General features: G+C 46.6%; 2 protein-coding genes and 1 pseudogene across 2 annotated transcripts in view; all 3 read right to left on the bottom strand.

Annotated features, from left to right (window-relative positions):
* Positions 1 to 12,002, bottom strand: part of POLR1B (RNA polymerase I subunit B) — a 28,017-nt gene extending 16,015 nt beyond the window's left edge. The window contains exons 1-7 of the mRNA XM_047744890.1: positions 11,756 to 12,002; positions 6,876 to 7,043; positions 6,483 to 6,629; positions 5,045 to 5,177; positions 3,571 to 3,707; positions 2,481 to 2,704; positions 1,322 to 1,493 (exon numbers count right to left, since the gene is read on the bottom strand). Of these exons, the coding sequence (XP_047600846.1) occupies positions 1,322 to 1,493; positions 2,481 to 2,704; positions 3,571 to 3,707; positions 5,045 to 5,177; positions 6,483 to 6,629; positions 6,876 to 7,043; positions 11,756 to 11,950 (1,176 nt within the window). The 5' untranslated portion in view covers positions 11,951 to 12,002. The remainder of the gene's footprint in view (positions 1 to 1,321; positions 1,494 to 2,480; positions 2,705 to 3,570; positions 3,708 to 5,044; positions 5,178 to 6,482; positions 6,630 to 6,875; positions 7,044 to 11,755) is intronic.
* On the bottom strand, positions 9,147 to 11,524 carry LOC125108704 (NADH dehydrogenase [ubiquinone] 1 beta subcomplex subunit 8, mitochondrial-like; annotated as a pseudogene).
* A 4,399-nt stretch (positions 12,003 to 16,401) lies between the features above and the next one.
* TTL (tubulin tyrosine ligase) overlaps positions 16,402 to 22,596 on the bottom strand; it is a 36,701-nt gene continuing 30,506 nt past the window's right edge. The window contains 1 exon segment of the mRNA XM_047745649.1: positions 16,402 to 19,957. Coding sequence (XP_047601605.1) covers positions 19,843 to 19,957 — 115 coding nt within the window. The 3' untranslated portion in view covers positions 16,402 to 19,842.

The raw sequence follows: 22,596 nt of genomic DNA, 5'->3' as shown, positions 1-22,596 counted from the left end.
TCAGTGGGTTAAAGCCTCTGCCTTCGGCTCAGGTCATGATCTCAGGGTCCTGGGATCTCCGCATCGGGCTCTCTGCTCAGCAGGGAGCCTGCTTCCCTCTCTCTGTGCCTGCCTCTCTGCCTACTTGTGATCTCTGTCAAATAAATAAATAAAATCTTAAAAAAAAAAAAAAAGACTTTTTCAGACTCTAGAAAGGTAGCAGGCGCACAAACCTAACACCTCTGATAAAGACTGAGGCATTGAATTGTAATCAAACACAGTTCTACAGTGAAACATACAAACTGTCACACTAAGTAGAATCAGTAAAAATTATAAATAGCTCCCGCACTGCAGGTCAGTTTTTCCTGCCAAATTTCGTTCTTTTAGGTTCTCGCACTTTTTGGACTGGGTGCGAGTCCCCAGGTGACCGGGGACTTATATGTAAAGGTTGCACACAACAGAGCAAGAGAAGCCAGAGAGGCCTCTCAGAAGCCTTCCTGGGAGGTTCACCAGCCTTTCTGCTGAAAGGTTGAGGCATATGAGGCTGAGCAGATGGTGCCGAGGGCAGGGAAGGGAGACGTCACAGAAGGTGAGGCGTGACGCCCACCTGATCTGTTCTCAAGTTCAGCAAGGGCAGCCCGGCACGGCACTCGCTCTCGCTCCCTCACGGTTGAGAAGCCCTCAGAACCAAGCACAGAAATGAAAGACACTTCAATCTCTGCAGCAACACTCAGTGAAATGGTCAATGCAAGGCTGTGATTCAGATTAGGTCACTGTCGCGTACCTTCCTGAAGATTCCTACTGTGTCCCACGTTCAGAGGTTTAGAAGCTTAAAACAAAACTAGTGCAAAAGGAAATGACACATGGTTAGGCCAGTCACACGGGGTCATTAATGTTACAACCAAGATCTGCTGTTATCTTCACTTAGCCACTAAGAAACATGAAGGACATTTTTTTTAAAAGATTTTATTTATTTATTTGACACACAGAGAGAGAAATCACAAGTAGGCAGAGGCAGGCAGAAAAGGCAGAGAGAGGGCAGGGAAGCAGGCTCCCCGCCGAGCAGAGATCCCAGGACCTTGAGACCATGACCTGAGCCGAAGGCAGAGGCCTAACCCACTGAGCCACCCAGGCGCCCCATGAAGGACATTTCTGAATTTGGTATAAACTAAGATCTTTGATCCAGTCCCTTACTGCTCAGCAAACACACAAAAAGAAAAGGCGGACTATGTAAAACGCCCAAACTACAAATCATAACCACGCAGGAAACAATACTGCCGGAAACTGCCACAACATTCCACGAGAAGGGCAGCTGGCCGGGGCAAGAGCAGCAGGCGCTTACCTTCAGAAACATGAGGAAGAGCTGACCGGGCGTCAGGACTTCCTGATTCACTAGACTATCCGGATTGTCCTCCATGCACTCTCCTTTGGCTAATGCAAAGAGCTTCCGGGTCATGAGACAAAGCATATAAAACTTTTCCGTATTGGATTTCAGGTGGATACAGACGCACTGGCTGTCAAAAGAGAAAGCAAAGCTTAAAAAACCATTTTGGTGCTACTAGTCCTTGATGATCTACCGACCAAGGGGCCTGATTCCTCTTTACCTAGAAGAGCTTACTTGTTTTCAAAAAATTGCTTTTCATCTTCACTGGCAACATAAGCAAAAGGACAGCACATTGTCACAAGGTCCAGAGCTGTGCTGGACAACACGGTGTGACAAGCACCATGTGGCCGTTTACATTTAAATTAATTAAAATTATTTTTTAAACGATTTTATTTATTTATTTGACAGAGATCACAAGTAGGCAGAGAGGCAGGCAGAGAGAGAGGGGGAAGCAGACTCCCTGCTGAGCAGAGAGCCCAATGTGGGGCTCTATCCCAGGACCCTGAAATGATGACCTGAGCCGAAGGCAGAGGCTTTAACCCACTGAGCCACCCCGGTGCCCCAAATTAATTAAAATTATTAAATAAACTTAAGAATTCAGTTTCTCAGTTGTACTGGCCATTCAAGGGCTCCTGATGGGTCTTGTGGCTATATACTGGATGGTGCTAAAAACTAGAGAGTGGTTAGAGAACCCAGAGTCCCTGCCTTGGGGAAAGAAAGGGACGTCCTGCCTACAACTGTTAAATGTTGCATAAAGAAACATGTTTGTCACGTGCAGAGAAATTACGAAAGCAAATGTAGTCAAAATGATACCGACTAGCGAATGGAAGTGTCCACCATACTATTTTTGCAGCAATTCCAGAAGTCCAAAGTTGTTTCAGAGTAAAAGTGTAAAAGTACAATAAAATAAAATGAAACTACCATAAAAGGAAAAGGTGAGGATGGCCATGGAAACACAGGGCTAGCCCCTACTTCCTTAGACCAGAATCCTACCCGCAGGTCCATTCTGAGTCCCAGATAACTCACCAGCACTAACTACAACCGATTAAAAAGAACCACTGACACCTTCCGTCCCACGGAAAAAAAAAAAACACAGTTTAAGCAAAACCACACATACTTAAACAGAAACTCTGCAGCTTGTTCATTTGGACACCAGTCAGGAAGACTGAGCTTGACTCTGAAGCGTTCACCTAGATAGTTAAGAACTTGCTTTTGTGTGGAACAACCCTCTTCCATGACGATCCTTAACATCTGAGAAACGGAGTTCCTAAAGAAAGAGTCCTCCTCTTTGCCTTTCATGAGCTCCTGAAAAATCTGATAATCGGAGAAGCTGACAAGTGCCTAGGGAAAAAAAAAAAAAAGGTTTTCTTTTGAATTACTCATAATAACTAAACCATTTTACCCGTTAGGTAACAATTCTCTATTTTTCTAATTTCCAAGAAAAATTAACACTGCACTATCGGTGAATCGAAATGAACTCTCCAAGATAAGATTTTAAGTTTGTTTCGGCGTTAGAGATTGCTAAGACATTCTGCATCAGTGACGCAAAAGAATAAATGCCTAGACATTGTGACTTGCTGAGATGCTGTTATTCTAGATACAGTAGGTAGGGCTCTCATTAGAGGCTATATGATAAGACGGCAAGATGGCCCCAGTGAGCCTCGCCTTCTGGTATTCACAGCCTTATGCAGCCTCCTCCCAAACTAAGTCAGCACTGGCCCATGTGACCAAGACAATACAGTGGAAAGGCAGATGTGTGACTCTCAAGGACAGGTCATAGAAGGGACTGCAGGTACAGCCTTGCTAACTCAAGCAGCCAGTCCAAAGGCCCATGCGGAGGAACTGGGACCTCCCACCAATAGTCCATAATGATGGGCCAGCCGTGAGCAACCACCCTGGACGTGGACCCTCTGGCCCTGGTCCAGCCTTTTAAATGACCACAGCCCCTACTGACATCTCACTGCAACCTCCTGACATCCCAAGGCAGACGTGTCCCCCAGTCCCAGCCATTTCCAAGCTCCCGGCCACAGAAGTAGTAAGAGAGAAATGTTTACGGATGGTTTAAGCCACCAAATTTTGGGGGATTTGTTATGGAGCAGTTCACAGCTGGTACACCACTAAGGAGACCCTATCCATCCATTCTGCACAGAACGTGACCCCCCAGTGATGGTATTCATAGCAAAAGAAATATATTCACAAGGTCACACCTTAAGTGCAAATCCCAAAGGAAGAAAAAATAGTTCTTTCCGATAAATAAAGTTCAACATAACCGTGCCATTTTCCAAGTAGTGAAGGTTCATATTGACTGCAGAATGTTCCTCCCTCACACAGTGCATTGAGACTCCTATTGAAACAAAGCAAGAAGTCAAAAACTCAGTATTGCCGTAACTGCTCCCATCATTGTTTCTTCTTCTGAATAATGTTTACCCTCTTAAATAAAATTTTTTTAAGATTTTATTTATTTATTTGACAGAGAGAAAGAGACCACAAGTAGGCAGAGCAGCAGGCAGAGAGAGAGGAAGGGAAGCAGGCTCCCCATTGAGCAGAGAGTCCGATGCGGGGATCGATCCCAGGACCCTGAGATCATGATCTGAGCCGAAGGCAGAGGCTTAACCCACTGAGCCACCCAGACATCTCTGTTTACCCTCTTAAAAATAGCCAAATCACCAAGGTTAGCAAAGACTGGCAACCAAAAATGTCTCCAGACCTTGCCGAATGTCTGCTAGGGTGCAAAACCTCCCTGGTTGAAAACCTCTTAGTAACCGAAGCTACAGAAATTTAATCCAACTCCAAAGTTTCCTTCCAGAGCAGGGTCCGTGTCTTATAACACATTATATCACTGGCACCCTGCGGAGCCTGATCACACAGCACTTTATATCCCTCATACCCTGTGGAATCCAGTCAAGAGATGACGGCTTGATCAAAGAGTTCAAATGAAGAAAAGCAGAATTTTAAGATTTTAAGTTTGTTTGCGTTAAACAAAGATCGCTGAGACATTCTGCATCAGTGATGCAAAAGGATAAATGACTAGACATTGTGACTTGCGGAGATGCTGTTATTCTAGATCCAGTACGTAGGGCTATCATTAGAGGCTGATTTTTAGCTCAATTATTAGAATAAATTATTTAACTGCAGGGCTGCCCAAGAATGTAAAATGTTGTCTTAGAAGCCAGGCGCGGTCAAAGAGAGTGCTCAGAGTCCAGGGGGCTGTCTGCCAGGGACCCCAAGAGGAATGCCACGGCAGCCTGCACCAGGAGACTTCTGAGACCCATACCAACCTCTGGTTAAGTCAGGCCAACCTCCATCTTCGTAAGCAATACCATATATACATGTGCTCTTTCAATGTGAAAAAAATGACACGTAATAGAAAGTAGGGCTTTTCACTATAAATTCTTAGCACAGAAATGCATACATTTCTGTGCTAAAACAAAACTTCTCTTTTTTTTTTTTGAAGATTTTATTTATTTAACAGAGAGAGAGATCACAAGTAGGCAGAGAGGCAGGTAGAGAGAGGAGGAAGCAGGCTCCCCGCCGAGCAGAGAGCCTGATGTGGGGCTCGATCCCAGGACCCCAAGATCATGACCCGAGCCGAAGGCAGAGGCCCAACCCACTGAGCCACTCAGGCGCCCCTGAAAAACAAAACTTTTCTAAAAGAACATTCCAAAAGTCACTACAACTTACCATACTGAGTATAGCCAGGCCCTCTGGTTTTCCATTTTGGTCTTATCATTGCAATGGGGAAATTCCTCCGAGGCATAATCAACATTCGGATGACTTTTTCAATGCCATTTATTATAAAATAGCCTCCCATTTCCTGCCAAAGAGATGAATTATAATTTGTTGAACAAAGATACATTAATCGTAATGGACACTGGGAAGGGTATGTGCTATAGTGAGAGCTGTGAGTTGTGTAAAACTGATGATTCACAGACCTGTAGCCCTGAAGCAAATAATACATTTTATGTTAATTTTAAAAAATAAGATACATTAATTGTAAACATGAAACTACCTGCCAGATATAGTGCCAGGTGCACACGGAGGCGAAAGGGTCTACAGATCCCTTGGAAACTGTATGGAATCTGTCAGTGTGTGAACTAACAGTCTTCTCAAGTACATTAAAAAGGTTCTGGGGACCTGGGAGAAAAGTATGGAAGAAAATCAGGGTACTTTCTTCCATTGGACAGGCTCGACCTAACTTGCCCTTCTGTCCCCTAAAATGATTTGTCTTCATATGATATTTAAAAAACAAAACAAAAATAAAAAAAAACTTACTGTAAAGAGATGAAAACAATAGCCATTGGCTTCCAGGTAAATAAGGTTTCCCAAATAAGTGAAAAAAAAAAAAACTTTGTACAAAAACTCTGGAAACCAGAAATTCAGATTAGCTAAAGAGGAAACTATTTTTTCACAGTTCTAGTATCTCATTTCTGTAATAATAATAAAAAAAAACTACTACAGTGGCAGCCCCACTCTGAAGCAGGTGTAAGCATGCTAGGTGCTCTATGTTACCATCCCATTTAATCCTCGTAATAACGAGTGGCACAGTTGTTATGCCCAGCAGAGGGAACAGAGGCTCAGAAAGATGGAATGTGCCCAAACCCACATAAGTGGTAAGTGGAGCATCTGCATGTCAAACCCAGATCTGACACTATCATGCTCATCCCGCCACGTTACATGTTACACAGTCTCCCCACTCCAGGCAGAGTCTGTGCTCCTGATCACTCCAACTCAATACTGCAAAGCCACCTAACGTGGCTGAAAGAGACGCCGAAGGGAAGGTAGGGAATGCGTTTAATATGCTCACACAGTCTTACTGCTGGTAAAGCAGAACATCTCTAAATGTGTATCCTATGGAAAATTGGGGAAAAGCCGCTCAATTCTTCCCCCACAATAATAATGTTCTCTAACTGTATGGCTACTTCTCATACACTGTCTCTGAGCCTCATTCTGAGCCCAGCACAAGATGCACACAAGGGAGCCAGCCCCGTTTAACCTATCCAGAAGAGAAGCAGAGAAGGACAACCTGACTCCTACTGATGAGTGTGGGATCTTCTTGCCCTCACCTCAGGCCTTCTCTAGCATCGCCCAGCCCTGCAGCATACCAGGGGCCCGCAGTTACCTCTGCTTCCTCATGGTGCTCAATGAGGGCTTTGGGAGAAAGGCCGTGTAAGTTGCAAAGCTTAGACTTCACCATGATGGGAACGTAGCCAAGAAACTGTTTAATGATTCCTCTTGAGATTCCATTCACTGCCCAGCTGATATCAGCCTAAAGGGAAAGGAGAGAAAAAAAATACTTAAGAAAAAGAAACTACGTGCATCTACAAGAACTCGTATTTTAAGAGAGTAAGGAAGAAGGCCGGAAAGTAAATGAGCGTATGCTTTCGATTTAGAAGATGGAATCTCTTGGACGACCGTGATAAGAAAGCAGAATTCTGGTATATGCTTTATGAGGCGTCAGCTGTAGTCTCACAAACGCACCGCGTGAGGGTCGCACGCTGTCACTTGTACTGACCGTCAGCTTGCCCCGGTAGGTGCTCCTCCGGCCCCGGCATTCGGCTGGATAAATGTTGAGCTCTTTGCAGATGTTCCCTTTGGGAACCATAGGCGGGCTGATGACAGCGTCCACAATAGTAAGGGAGATGCGCTCATCTTTGAAAGCGAATTCAAAGGGAGGGATAGCCTGAAATACAATCCATACTATTAACTGCTTGCATTTCTCCAAGACCCTCTTTCTCTAGGGTTCTTCCAAACCCCACACGTTCTACACGCACTGATGCCTACCATGCCGCAGGTGACCTATCTAGGAAGAGGGTTAAAGCTACATCCATTCTACTCACACCCAAGTCCCTAAAACGATAACGTACTACTTCAGATCATGACAGTCTACTACAAGTCAGATTCGTAGCAGGCTCGAGGGACAGTTATGTACAGAACAAAGCTGTTCTCTGAACCAAGTGTCTGCCTTCTCTGTTATACTTGGTGTCTGCTAAATATGTAGCCACACAAATGGGACTGCGCCTAACAGGCAAGGATATGGAAACACCTGCTGATTTGGGACCGGACACTCTAATGCCCTTCTTTGATATCTGTACATTTCATTCCATGGTGGCCTCGTTCTGAAGCCAGAGCCACAGGTGGGGGCCATGGTTCTTCCTCTGCCACAATAGCTGCTTCTCTGCACCGCTCCCTGGGGGAAGCTCTGCTCTTCTGAGGAAAGGGTATCATTGAGCTACCCTAGAATCAACTATGAACAACCCCCTAGCCTTAGCATTAGAACAAGAATGCCAAAAGTGGGGCCAAGAAAATAAAGATTCTCCTCCTCATGTCAGTTCAGTTGACCTTTTCTAAATTTTACAATTTTATCTAAAGCTGGCATTGTTTTAGAATTTAGTATTTTATTCTAAAATAAAATTTTAATCTGTCCTGTTTAAGGATTAAAATTAAGCATTAATTTTTAAAAGAGGGAAGATTCACTTTTTCAAGCCATAGCTGCACTATCTATATCTCAATACGATCTCATTACTTGAGATAGTTATGGTCTATAAAGTTGACACAAACACTGGATTAGTGAATACTGAACCACCATTCTGAGGGGAAAGACAAAATTAGGTTCCTGTGGGTCCCCGATCACATTTCGTCAACTGATCAACATATAATCTTGTTTTAAGGATACCTTATTCAATATATATGTTGATTCATTAACACTGAACCCACAGCCAACAGCATTAACTCATGACTGAACAAAGGTTATCTAAAACAGATTTTCTCCTAAGAGGTACGTCGCAGCCTTTCTGTACTTGGAACATTAGATAGCACTGTGCTTGAGGACCATCTTAAACAGTGAAATCACCAATAAAAAGCACCAGAATGAGAAAAACTGGACAGAGTTCGAGAGGGATACTTATTTATAGTACAAGACCTTGAAACAAGAAAGCAGAGCATCACGTTCTTGGGCCTCCGTTGGGATGATGGCCGTTGGGCAATTCAAATTTTTCACCACTCTGCACGTGGTGAATATTTTAAGAGTTTATTTATTTATTTGACAGAGAGAGATCACAAGTAGGCAGAGAGGGGAAAGCAGGCTCCCTGCTGAGCAGAGAGCCCAAAGTGGGGCTTCATCCCAGGACCCTGAGATTAAGACCTGAGCCAAAGGCAGAGCCTTAACCTACACTGAGTCACTCAGGTGCCCCTGCACATGGTGAATATTGACTTGGGGGTTACAAAAAAATTTTAGTGAGTAGGCAATTAATAAATACGAATTCCTGAAAAATGAGAATTGACTGTATTTTGAAAAGATGACTGTGATGTATTAATTTGGACTCAGAGAATGAAGGAATCCATCCCCCTCAATCCCCAAATTGGGCAAAACTCTAAACAAACAAAAATATGACAAAGGCTATTCTTCCCTGGACTCTGTTAGTCATTTACTTTACTGTGTTTTCTGCAACAACATTTTCTCCTAGTCTTATGGTACCAGCTAAGGTGCAGCATCATTATCTGGGCAGGCTACATTTTCTACATGTACTTTTATTTTTAAATTTTTAAATTTTTTTTATTTTTTTATTTGACAGACAGAGATCACAAGTAGGCAGAGAGGGAGGCAGGGAGAGAGAGAGAGGAAGAAGCAGGCTCCCCGCTGAGCAGAGAGTCCAATGCGGAGCTCGATCCCAGGACCCTGGGATCATGATCCGAGCCGAAGGCAGAAGCTTTAACCCACTGAGCCACCCAGGCGCCCCTCTACATGTACTTTTAATTAAAACAACATATTACGAGACATCGAATACAGAAGCAGAAATGGGAATCCAGCTGTCTTCTAATAAGCCAGACATTTAAAAAATGTGCAAAAATATCACTTACCTTTAATTTTTTCTGCTTTAGAAAAAAAAAATTTTTTAAACCATAGCACTAAGTTTTATCATATTTTAATGAAATATCAGGTATTTCATTAAAGTTAAATCTCTAGAAATAGGGGAGTCCCTTAGGGGGCACAAAGCTGATGGAGCCTCCTCAGATCTCACAAAGAACCACCAGCTTGGGCTCTTCAGTGGGATCGCTGCCTCATTCCAGGTACAGATTATCATAAGGATACCGCTTTGGCCCCATGGTCTGGTAGGTGGCATAAGTTTCCCCACCCCGAAACATGAACACCATGAAGGCCACAAAGCCCAAGAGGTGCTTACACATGAGATTTCAGGAAACAGGCATAGGGGATGTGTCCACAAGGCTCCCGATGTACATGTCAAGGTTCCAGTACATCGGTTCATCTCAGTTCAACCTCAGGCCTGGGCGGTCCCAGTCATACCATGGATCCCTCTCCTGCCAAGAGTGGTCAGCGAGCTTCGGGTAGTCGCTGCACCCCATGTTGTCTGTCATCTGAGTATGGCTGGTAGTCTTCCACCCCCATATCATACTTCTTCGCAGCAGTGGCCGGTTCTTCTGGGGTCTTGGGATAGGGCCCCTGGGATATGGCCCCAAGAGCACGTCCTTGGTGATGTGGGAGGCTGTCTGTGTACCCAACAGCACCATGGTCCCAGCTGCCCTTTGCAGCCATCAGACTCCCAGCTGCCCTTTGCAGCCATCAAACTCCCAGAACCACCACCTTCATCCTTCCCCCAAAATATTTTTATTAAAAATGTTAGTATCTAATTGGTTTATCTTTTAAATGAATTAGTGTTCTAAAAACTTCTCAACTTCAATTTCTAATAGAGTAAATACTGATAAACAAAAGCTCTTTACGCTCCCATAAGAATTTTGAGTGGGAGGTTGTTCTGGGACCAAAAAGTTTGAGAACCCACCAGTCTATCTATGACCTCTCCTAAAAAGTCTTGTGTATACGTGCATTTTTATTTTAAAGCAAGTCTTCCTTGATCATCTGAATCCCGGGCTCTTTTTTTCACTGTTTCAATAAACCCCAATGCTCATTAACCTTTATTTATTTATTTATTTTAAAGATTTTATTTATTTATTTGACAGAGAGAAATCACAAGTAGGCAGAGAGGCAGGCAGAGAGAGAGGAGGAAGCAGGCTCCCTGCCGAGCAGAAAGCCCGATGTGGGGTTCGAACCCAGGACCTGGGATCATGACCCGAGCGGAAGGCAGCGGCTTAACCCACTGAGCCACCCAGGCGCCCCTCATTAACCTTTAATTAGATATGGTTTTTCTCAGAGATACGACACAAATATTTCTCATCAGCCTTATCTGTTGCCAAAAGGTGAAGGAGTATTAATTAATCTTCAAAGAAACTTCAATGCTCGTGTATTATTTGGAGAGTTCAAGTATCAGAAACTGGTGAATCTACTACTCCTATTTCTCAGGACACAAATCCTACCCAACAAACCCACACAGTAGTGTCCCCTGAGTTGTGCTCTTCCGATTCCCCTGAGGGAGTGCACTCTCCTCCCCCCTTCAATTCACCTGACCCTGCCTTGTCTCAAGCACCTGGATTAGCCTTGCCTCCTATGTGCTCCAGTTCTTCAGAGTACTGGCACTGACTGCTTCCATGCGTCCCTCTCCTCCACTCCACTCGCAAAACGTGATACCAAGGCCTCAAAAGCAAGAACTGTGTCTCACACAGGACTGCCTCCTCCTCACCCTCAGAGCCTAGCACCTGGAGACAGTGGCTATGCTGACTAAAGGAGACTCGACCTCCGCCCCCCCCCCCGCCCACCTTCACTTGAACTCTCCTACCTTATCCTTTAGATCAATCACTTAACGCTGAGCAAGTATTTCGGCTACCCAATCTCGCTTCTATGCCTCATCTGTTATCTTCCTCAACACCCACCTAATTCAGAACAGGTGTCCAGCAGTTTCTCCCTTTAAAGCTGTGAGCGAAGAAAACCGTGGAAGGACGACCTCCCACAGTACAGTCTTTGGGCGAATGGGCTCAGAACCTTTTCAGGGAAGTTTCTCGGAGAAGTGAAACTCCCAGTGATATGAAAGTGCGTGCGTTGTGCATGGCTGTCACCGCACGCTGGACCTGTCCTACAAAACACTACGGGTTCCGGTCACAAAGAAATCCAGCAGTGACAAACACGTCTAGTATCCCCCTAGTCAAGTAGACTACAATTGCCAGGCCCCGCGCGGGGTCTGGCGCGATCGAGGGGTACAACTATTTGGTATCATATCGGTACCTCCAAGCCATCTATCTAGGACCCCTACCCGAGGCCAGTGCCCCACTCCACCCAGGCCCCACTCCCCACCCCCCCCCCCCCCCGCCTCCTGGATCTCCCACACCCCCAGAGCCACACACGCACCCTGCCACCCGCCTCCCTCCTCCAGCCCCGCGGGGCCCCTCTTCTCTGCCCGCCTCGAGCTTCGCCCAGTCGCGGGACGCGAGGCAAGCGGCGCCAGGCAACGCAGAGCGGACAGGAGCCGGGGAGGACACCGGGCTCACCTGCACCGCGTGGCTGAGCCCCTCGCGCACAGCGTAGTTGAAGGACTCAACATGCGCCCGCGTCAGTTCCTGCAACGCTGGCTTTTGCTGCTCCCGCGGGATCCCATAAGACGGGTCAGTTAAGTGCTTTAGGCTAGGCCCGCTGGGCAGATTCTGCCACCGGCCGGCTGGATCCATGCGTCCGCCTGGATCCATGCGTTCGCCTGCACACCCACAGCCAGAGACCGCTCAGCACACGCGGGGAAGAAGGGCGGGCACGCCGGCGCCCACGGCCTGCTGGGAAATGTAGTTCCTCCGGTTCCGCCGGACTTTGGCCCTTCGATTTTACAGGGTCGACCTGAAACCTACACCACAGAGTGAATGGGCCGGTCTGGAACTATACAGAGCCAGAGTGCGGCGGTCCCACCTATTCCCGGCTCCGCCGAAAGATGGCCGAGATCCGGTTCACGCCAGCTCTGCGCCCAGTTCGTCGAGTGATCTGTTTAGCGTTTATTCGCGCAGTGGATTAGGCCTGGAGGAGAGTGGTCTTCAGAGATTCCTTCCCCTTCTGTTTCCCATGATCACTTTCCGAAGCTGATGCCTGATGCTGACCCTGACTTGTGGAAAAAAGCAGAAGTTGGGAACCAGACCGACTGCTGTCACCACCCAGCTCTTAAGTCGTGAAAACTGCCCTGCGATGGTGAAGAAGTGGTCTGTCTTCGCTAGCCCCCTCCCCACATCTAGACCGGATTCCTGAGGCATGCTGGAGGCCGGGACGTCCGAGGAGACTTCCAGCCTTAAGATCCTTGGAGTTTGTGCGAGTCCTATGAATCACTTCTACCCCCAGGATATGGGTTTATCAAGGAATGCCGGCACATGTTTTTCAACTTCATCCTTTGGGTGTGTATTCTGTATTGTGGCATAATTGGCTTGAAGAAAACCACACGTTTAGAGTGTGCACGTTGATAGGTTTTGATCCATGTATACACTGGGTGGAGCCATCACCATAATTAAGGTAACGAATTAATCCACCACTCCTAAAAGTGTCCTCCTGCCCCTTGGGAATCCATCCCTTCTGTCAGTCTTACCTCTACCTAAGTCAGCTGGTAGTTCTTATTCCTGTATCACTTTTAAAAGTTATCTTCTGTTTCTATTCAATGCTGACACCATTAAACCTAACGAGATGGGCACACCTGCACCCTAAATCCTGCCTCCTCCCGTTTTATCATGTCTCTGCTCCTTCAAAGGAAAACTCTTCCTTTGTCCCCCCCGCCCCCCCCAGTCAGGAACTCTTTGAAGGCAAGAGAATGAGGGGATTATTGTTGGAACAGCCATTTCCATCAGCTTACAAATTTGCTAGAAAAGCTGTTAAACAGAACAATACAAAAATAACTCACTGATTCCTTGTCCCTCTTCAACTACCAAGACTCCTCTTCAGAGCCCAAGTTCTGAACGGATCATCCTCACAATCTCTCCACTGCTTTCAAGGTTCATCCATGTTACAGCAAGTTTCAGTACTTCTTTTCTTTCATGGCTGAAGAAAAATGCATCGTCTGGCTACGTTACATTTTTAACATTTGGTAGAATTTAGCAGTGAAGCTATTTGATGCTGGGCTTTTCCCTATGAAAAGATTTTTTGGTCATTACTTCAATCCACTTTTTACATCTGTTCAGATTTTCTGTATCTTCTTGAGTCAGGTTCATCAGTTTTGTGTCTTTCTAGGAATGTGCCCTTTTGGGGCAGGTTATCTAATTTGTTGACATAAAATTGTTCATAGGAGTCCCCTATAATCCTTTTTTTTTTTTTTTTTAAGATTTTTAAAATTTATTTGACAGACAGAGACCACAAGTAGGCAGAGAGGGAGGAAGAAGCAGGCTCCCCGCTGAGCAGAGACCCCAATGTGGGGCTCGATCCCAGGACCCTGAGATCATGACCTGAGCCTAAGGCAGAGGCTTTAACCCACTGAGCCACCCAGGCACCCCGCCAAAATATTTTACTTTTTTGACAGAGAGAGAGAGAGATGGCACAAGTAGGGGGAGTGGCAGAGGGAGAAGCAGGCTCTAGGCTAAGCACAGAGCCCAACAACTTGCAGGGCTCAATCCCAGGACTCTGGGATCATGACCCGAGCCGAAGGCAGACTCTTAACCAACTGAGCCACCTACACGCCCTCTACTGAATTTTTCATTTGCATTACTGTACTTTTAAAAGCCAAAATTCTTACTTGGTACTATTTTTATAGACATAGATATATAAATTATATAAACAATTTATATCTCTTTAATGATATTCTCTCTGGTGACACCATTCTCATCATTCTTTTAGTTCTTTAAACATTTAAATAGCTGAACTAAAGTCTTTGTGCAATAAGACCAATGCCTGGGCTTCCTCAGGGTTGGTTTCTACTGATTGCCTTTTCCCTCCAAGGGCCATACTTTTTTCTTTGCATGTCCCATAATTTATGCTGAAAACTGGAAAAATGTAATACTATGTTGGGGCAACTTTGGAAACCAGATACTCTATCCTCTCCAGGATTTATTGTTGTCATGGATTAGACTTTCCTGAAATAATTCTGTAAAGCTTCTATTCTTTGATGTGTGTGGCCACTGAAGTCTTTGCTCTTAGCTTAGTGGTCAACTAATGATTGAACAGATTTCCTTAAACACTTGGACCAGTAAGTCTCCCTGTCTTTGCCAAGGGTGTGTGTGTGTGTGTGTGTGTGTGTGTGTGTGTGTGTGTGTGTCTGCGCATGCGCCTTGGGCATGCCAGGGAGGCTTGTGTAGATCCTCCTGGTCATATAGAGGTAAAAACTGAGGGAATTCAGGGTGCTGGGGTGGCTCAGTCTATTAAGTATCTGACTCTTGTTCTTAGTTCAGGTCTTGATCTCGGGGTTGTGAGTTCAAGCCCTGTGCTGGGCTCCTACTTAAAAAGGAAAAAAAAAAAAAAAAAGCTGCAGGAATTCAGGTCTCCCCAGGCCTGCACACAGCCCTATCCATGTGTGTGGCCTTCTTTGTTCTTTAGAACTTTTTAAAACTTCTGATGGATATCTCATTCCCCATCTTTTCCTAAGTTTTTTGGTCAGCTTGTTGTTCCTTCCAACTTTTACGGCCATCCCAGGACGCTGATAAACAATTGCTGATTATTTTTAACAAACTCACGTAGGGAAAAGGTTGTTCACACCAGGCCCACTTTGAGAAGTGCCGAAGACAAGCCCTGAGATGAGGATTTACATGGAACAGCCAGACAGGTCAAATAATGACCATTCACTGGGAATGGGGCTTTTTGGAGGAGCTTCAACCCCTCTGTATCCTCCAATTGTTGCTAGACTGGCGTTTTACCATGATCGTGGGGCTTTTCATTTGCAAGGCTACTATGGAGCTAAGAAAAGGGGAATGAAAATAGAGTGAATTAAAACATTCCAAAACTTGCTATTCTTACCAAGGTAGAATGGTTTTTCTTTAATAAATGTTTCTGGATTGTCGCAAGCCGTTGGTTAATTTCTGGACAGTTTTTGCCAGTGTTTCCATCCCTTTCAAGGAGAGAGGTTTTGCCCTGCTGTTCTTACTGATGTCCTCTCATGTGAATTTTGAAAAGGAATCTTGGCTTGCAGCAATCAACCTATGCAAAGGATTCCCTGGGACAGGGGCTCATTTCCCTTTGCCCTTAGGGATGTTTTGGGGGAGACATCTTTAAAATATCACTGAACCTCTGGGGCCATGGGTAACTTCAGGTTCTTTAAGGAGAAGGGGCAGCTCCTGACAGCAAGCAGGACCAGCCCATGAAGAGAAGTCCTCCAAAGGCTTTGAACCTGTCCACTCTCGGGATCCCAAGTAGTTTCCTGCCTGGGTCCCTGTCTGCTTGTCCCTGCACCCCGCCCATGCAGTCTACACCTAGTCTGGTAGGTGTGTATCACATCAAATCAGAAATGTGTCTGGAGTGCTTAAGCCAGGGTTTCCATTTGTGGAAGGCCACAAATCTTTGTGCCAGAAGATGTTTATGGAGCGAAAGCAGCCGTACATGGGAAAGAAGTCCAAAGCATTCAGCCTCATCACACAGGAAGTTACAAGTTAACTACAATTTATATAAATGACACTAAATGCCTGAGGTGGTGACGCTTACAGATATTCATATACATGGCCTTAGTGAACTCTTAGACCTTCACGGTCTTCCCGCTGATTGTAGTCATTTTATGAAGCCCCTCTACCTCCTCCGATGTCTGAAGCACACATAATGCTTTCTCACAACCATGGGTCTCACCTGACCAGCTGTAGCACGATTCAGACAACACACAAGGCAGGGAAGAGATGCACCGGATTCTGGCAGCAGAAATTATTTCAATGCTTCACCTCGGGGGAGCACATGACAGTTTCAAAGGACAGTCTGTTGGCTTATGTCTTGGGTAACATGCTGTGTCAGCAAGCAATGCCACATCTGGCCTGTGTTTGTACCGCCTGTCAACCAAGTTTGTTTGTTTTTAAGAGTTGGTTAAAAAGAAGAAGAATATGCAACAAAGAATCTGTTTGGTTTGCAAAGCCTAGAATATTTACGACTCTGACCCTTTCTGGAAAAAGTCTGCCTACCTGAGCAACGGAACTGTGGATTCATATAACCAGTGATATCCTAGGCCAGTCAACCACCATGATGAGATGATAGAACCAAAGGGCACAAAGACGCTTGAAATATTACTTTAATGCTCTGGGCATTTTAAACATTCATAAAATCACCTTATTTCAGAAGTCATTTCCTCTTAGGTACAGATTCTGCATCTAGGATCAGAGACAAGTGTATCACTGAATTTTCTCCACAGCACCCACATGCTGCAGGGGACTTACTCTGGCCCCTTGTGTTCTCTGGCAGAGTCCCCCACCCCCACAACAGGGCTGGATCCACACCTGCTTGACACAACCGTGGCTGTCAACAAAAACACACTCTGTAGCTTTGCTGCTGTTTGCAAATTCTGTGGATCCCATACATTTCTGACACTACCAGATATCCCGAGTCTGGGATAATTATCCTGAGGTGCTAGTGAAAGGGCGAGTGCGCAGGTAAGCATGCCAGCACCTGCTCCACTGAATCATACAGACACTGAGGCACTTCAATGTTCTGGGTAAAATCGAGTTTATGATTACCACAGGAGTTAATGAGGGAAGGGGCTTTTCTCTCAGTAACAAATACCCTTAACACATATTTAGCAGATGTATAAATTCCTGGCTGTTTACATTTGTTGTCAAGGCTTCACAAACTGTTTAAGGAAATGAAAGCATGTTTGAGTTTACAAATGCTGGACAAGAAGCAAAACGAGAACATGCTTAGACAGCAGTTGCTTGTATCATGAATATGTAGGTCAACACGTTGACCAACATGGTCATTCCTCAAGAAATGCCTGTTCTTCCTAAAGGAACTTTTCCAAAAAGTCCTAGATCTTACTTGATTATTCTAAGGTAGCAGTGTGTTTGTCCTTCCTTCTTAAGCAGTGGTTCAAGGCATCTCAAATCATACTGATGCCTCAGGTTCTGATTTCATTGGTCAGAGGTGGGAGAGAAAGGGTGTAAAAACCAGCATTCTAAAAAACTCCCCAAGTGATTCCAGCATATAGTCAGCACTGAGAACCTTGGTACCACAGGTTCTTGAGTCTTCCTAACCTCACCTGTCCTCACTAGAAGTCCCTGAGGTAGTCTCCAGGTCAGGCAACAATCCCTTTCATGAGATAAGAATCTAAGGCACAGAGAAGTTAATGGGTTCATCTCACACAGTGCAGTCAAATGACAGTGCGAAGATTGGAATTAACATCTCCAAATAAAGAACACCTCCTCCCCTAGCAACTGGCGACACATACGCACTCTGCATGTAGGAAGACTGAGAGGCGAGGCACTACCATCTGTGCCAAAGGTATCATGGAAGGGTATGGAACAATTCTGAGCCAACCATCCCACCCGATCAAAAACTAATGCATGAAATAGATATTTATTTGAAACCATGTGAGGAATGAAGCATAATTTTCTTTGTAAAGCTTTACATCCCTCACATATATGCCAGTGGTTGAGGTTTCTTAGTAATTCTGTCAAGATCCATGGACTTGCACCATCTAAATTCTTAGCTCTGTCACTGTGAGAGTTAGGAAACTCTCAAATGTCCCCTTAATTTAGGTCCAAAAGATCATTACAGATCTACATTCACGTGTGATAACACAACAAAAACCTCCATGCTCCCCCTGTCACCAGTCCACAGAGACTTCCCAAGGACTGAGTAGTTCACACTTTCTAGAAGGGTGTGCACCTTGTCATGATCTGCTCAAAGTCCCCAAACACTCATCAAACAGTGCTGGCCTTCCAAGACTGACTTTCCCTGCTGACTGTTTAATTTCACTCTGGATGCAAACCTTATTGTCTGTATTCTGGGTAACCAGAATATTTTGTAATTCCAATTTGCAGAAGAGCCGAACCAGTTGGGCCTTTCTCCTTCACCTCGACATAATGCTACCACGTCCTACACCCACTGCTGCATCTATGAAATACTCCTTATCCTTTCTTCACCGTGAGCTCCCACATCTCATCGTATTTCAGGAGGCATTGCTCTTTTCCCTTTTTAGGAAAGTCTCCCTGACTGCAGAACTGTTGTCTGGTACCACACAGAAAGAATAATGGGGCACACATATACACAAAGGAAGAACACAGCACATACTGGACAAGGCCTGCTGTGGTTCCCAGTACATTCTAAGAAGGACCTGCTCATTCGGCTCACGTTGGAACGCAAGTAGCATCTTGTTCTTCCCACTGCTAGGGATATAGTCTCCTGAAAAATCTACAGAATATTTGATCCAGTGAGTGGAAACTACACCTAACAGGACACATTTGTTGACTTACAAGATGCTGTATAGAGCTCTGAAACCACGTCTTTCCCATTTTAGAAGATTCCCCCATTCAGGCCAGACAAACACTCATTTAGACCCTCGCCTGGCATGCAGAGGCACAAGCAGGCAGAGAATCTTCCCTGGATCCAAACGTGCCCTTCTAGCTCCTGCAGAAGGTGCTTTGAGGGCAAGAAAATGGGGGAGAGCTACCTGTGTCTGGGGCAGTGTCACCTGGTAGGGTGTGTGTGTGTGTGTGTGTGTGTGTGTGTGTGTATTTGTGTGTGTAACTCTACTTCTCCTACCCTCTAGAGGGGTTTTTACAGAAGTTAAAACAAAAAAAAAGCGAGCCAAAGGGAACTTTGCAAAAGTGCATGTAGAATTCTGGTTAAAACAAAGATAAGTGAGGATCATCATATTTCCAAAACCTACCACACCCAACTATTAAGTAAAGCAAGACATCGTGTTTTGTTTTGTTTTGTTTTCTCTCTCATGCTTATTTGATGCTTATGGGTTTGTGGCAAACTTGCTGCTTGGTTTCTAAAACATGCACAGAGCAGATCGAGAGCAGCATTTGCTGTTTCGGTGCCTAGCCCACACCGGCCCTGACAGGTGACTGACCAAACGCCGTCAGGAACATGATGAGGAAAGCCCCCTTCGCTCCCTGTGAGGTGGCGCCCAGCACAAACCCGAGCACTGTTGGTGCATGCTTGTCCAGACTTCCACGGGCAGGGTGGTGCGGGGAGAGATGGGCAGGGAACACACTGGCAACCTCCCGGACGCTATAATATCCAATCCGTGTCCCAGACAGAAGGGTTGCAGCTGGGCATGGAGCTAAGGCACTAAGGCTGCAGCAGGTGGAAAGACACCAACAAAAGGTCCAACAGTCTCAACCCCCAGGGAGGAGAGGCGCTGCTCACAATGCTGCCTTAGGATAAAAACTGGATTTTTTTAAAGGATGAGAACATAAAATAATCAAATCCCTGTCTTTTCCCCTTAGAAGAGCATTTGACTCCCCCCCCAGAGCAACTGGCTTCCGTTCTCACATCTCAACAGCAGCGCTGAGAGTGCCACCTGGAACCCCTGAGCCACCGCTCTTTGGGGAAGCTGCCTTTTCTTCTGGTGTTCTCCCTTCTGTCGCGGCTTTGCCGGTTGCCTCTCTTTCTCCAGTCCTGGCTTGGTGGTGAGCCACCCTGACAGTCCACCTTCCCCTGGAGCAGGAGCTCGTGCTTCTTCTGAGGCAGCTCTGAGCGCCTCCCTCGGTCACAGCCTGATGAATGCCGCCGGCTGGACGTGCTGCGGCTCCACGTCCGGGGGTGGGAAGACACTGGAAATGGCTATGTCCACGATGCCCTGGCAGAGTTCTGCATAAAGCTTCCTGAAATGTGTTTTAAAAAGTATCATTGTAGACGGTCATCAAAGTCCATGTGGAAAGTCAATAGATACTTTTTCACCGGAACCTGCCCTAGGTGTTCCATCTCATGACCAAGTTCCTAAAAATGGTTTCCATGGTACATACAGATGCTGCACGAGCATCAAGCAGCCCCTTAACAAATACTTCGGGAAGGTCTCGGGTGAAGAGACCAGTAACTCCTGCTCTCACTGGCAGGGAAGACGGGCAATTTCCATAGAGTCTAAGCGCCATCTTGCCTGCCTGTGGTGGGTATACTTGGAGGGAAAGCACCTTCTCAGTGTGGCTGAGGAGACCCTAGGAGAGACTCCCCAGGGGTGCCAAATAGGTGACACCTGGGGAATGAGTGAGCTCAGACAGAGGATGACGGGGTAGAAAAGAGGAGGGAGAGGACAGATAGACCCAGAGAGACAGAAAGGAGCGGGAAAGAAAAAAGAGAGGAGGAGAAGAGAAAGAGTGTGTTTGTGAGGGGAAGAAGGAACAGTGCGCACCGAGAGTGGATTTTATTGGGGCAAGAGCAGAAGAGGAGATCCCCGTTAGAAGGCTCCTGCAAAAGCATCCACAGTGATGGAAGAGGACCTGTGGGAGAGCTAGGACAGTGGGGGTGGAGAGCAGAAGACTGCCAAGGCTGGAGGCTGAGCTGACCAGCTCCCAATGCACAGAACCTGAGGGTAATGGAAAGGAGGAGGCTGCATCTTGGTCAGGATTCCAGGTTAGATTCTGTGGGGAGGGGAGGTGGGCCTTCACAGAGATGCGCGAGTCTGGGGCAGGGCGTGCCTCTCAGAGACATTCACAGACATCCCCGCAGGACGGTGGGCAGGCAGGTGCACACATGGCTCTAGAACTCTGGGCTGTGATGTAATCTGGTGGCTTTAAAAGTATGAAGTTGAATAAGATCACATTCAGAGAAAGCATAGTGGAGAGAGAAGACAAACACCCAGGGCTGAGGCACTGACTGGGGTCCACTGATGAGGAGCAAGAGGCCAATCATGCCCACATCTCCTCAGCCAAAGCTTCCCACTACAGAGTGTGTCTGAAGCCACAACAGAAGAGCATCTCAGCACCGTGTCAGCAGCTCCCTCAGATACTGGTGGGAGGTCCAGGATGTCCACACGGAAGGGGGCCGCTGGACCTGGTAATATGGACTTAGCTGGGGACCTTCAAAGAACATTTCTGTGGGGTGGAGGAGATGACATCCAGCCCAGGATGGACCACAGCACGGATGAGGACAGAGAAAGAGGAACCAGCCTGAGCAGACACTGCATTCCAGAAGTCTGGCTACAACAGGAGCAGGGAGGAGGAGTTACTGGAGCAGGACGTGGCCTCGAGGGAGGGCTCTTTATAACTGCTGAGGAAATCTGCTGCATATGCACGCGCTGATGGGAACCATACCCCGAAGAGGGAGAGGGAGGAGAAGCTGACACTGAATGAGGAAGGCAAAGGGACATGGGACAGGAAGCAGGGTGGAGAGGGCACAGGACACAAGGGATGACTGAACCTTTATTGGAAGGACAGGGGAACAGAGGCATGCCGCTGTTTTCCAGCCGTCCTGCTCACCTCTCCTTCCTCCTTCCAACTCAGTTCCAAGCACCACCTCTCAACGGCAGCCCTCTGCTCAATGATACTACTTTAACATCCTTGATCAAGGATAAAGCATGTCCCAGTTTGTAACCTTATTTGTCTGGTCCTTTGTCATGCCCACAGTCTTTCCAAGGACAGGGCCTGTGTCTCAGCTCATGATTGGGACCCCCATACTGGGGCCTGGGAGGTTAGGGGTACTAACGAGTATGGGTTAGCTGAAGGGACTGCCGAACAAGAAGAATCACACATGCCATGTCACAGCCACTGAGCAAGTGGCGAAGGCCTGGCTCCTAATGAAAGAGTGGCTTGTGTGTCAACGATGCCCCTTGTAGGTCCAGAACTTTCTCCTGAACGTGTGGACGATCACCTCAATTCCTCCAAGATGCGGACGTGGGGAACCATGAAGGGTCCTGACCTGATGAAAGTGAATCTTCAGAAGAACCAGCAGCCTTCGAGGATCATGTCCAGCTGCCCCTAACTTCAAAGGCCTCCATGAGGCTTTCACGGGCAGGGTCTGCTCATCTGTGCATCCCCCACAGAGCCGGGCACAAGGCGTGGTCCCACTGGATGCTATGTCCCCCTTCTGAAGGCTCTCCCCTCCGCTCCATGGTACATGTGACACTCTTCTCTTACATCCCCATTCTAGCTCCACTGTGTCTATAGTGCCTTCTCAGAGTACTTCCTGCCTGGAGAACACCCTCAATTTCTTGGTTATCATCATCCCCCCCGCCAACTCACAGGACCCCATTCCCTGAACTGGTCACACAGGAGGGTCTCCTCTGACAGTTACTAGCTTTCTTTGAAACTCTCACAGCAACTACCACCCACCTAAGCACAGACTCCTGCTCAACACACGGGAGAATTGGGAAGGACTGACTCAGCAGAGCCCCCTGCTGGCCAGGGTCCTGCCAGAGGCCATCCTCCCTCACAGCAGTTAAAACAGCCTCCACTTGGACACGTAGGTGAAGAGAGACTCACCACCTTGCCAAGACAGGCTATTCCAACTGTGGAACCAACTTCCCATT

Source organism: Lutra lutra, chromosome 9 (genome assembly GCF_902655055.1).
Source record: "Lutra lutra chromosome 9, mLutLut1.2, whole genome shotgun sequence".
In the NCBI taxonomy this organism is placed as follows: Eukaryota; Metazoa; Chordata; class Mammalia; order Carnivora; family Mustelidae; genus Lutra; species Lutra lutra.
Note: the sequence above shows the minus strand (reverse complement) of the source record. Positions and strands in the feature narration are given on the sequence as shown.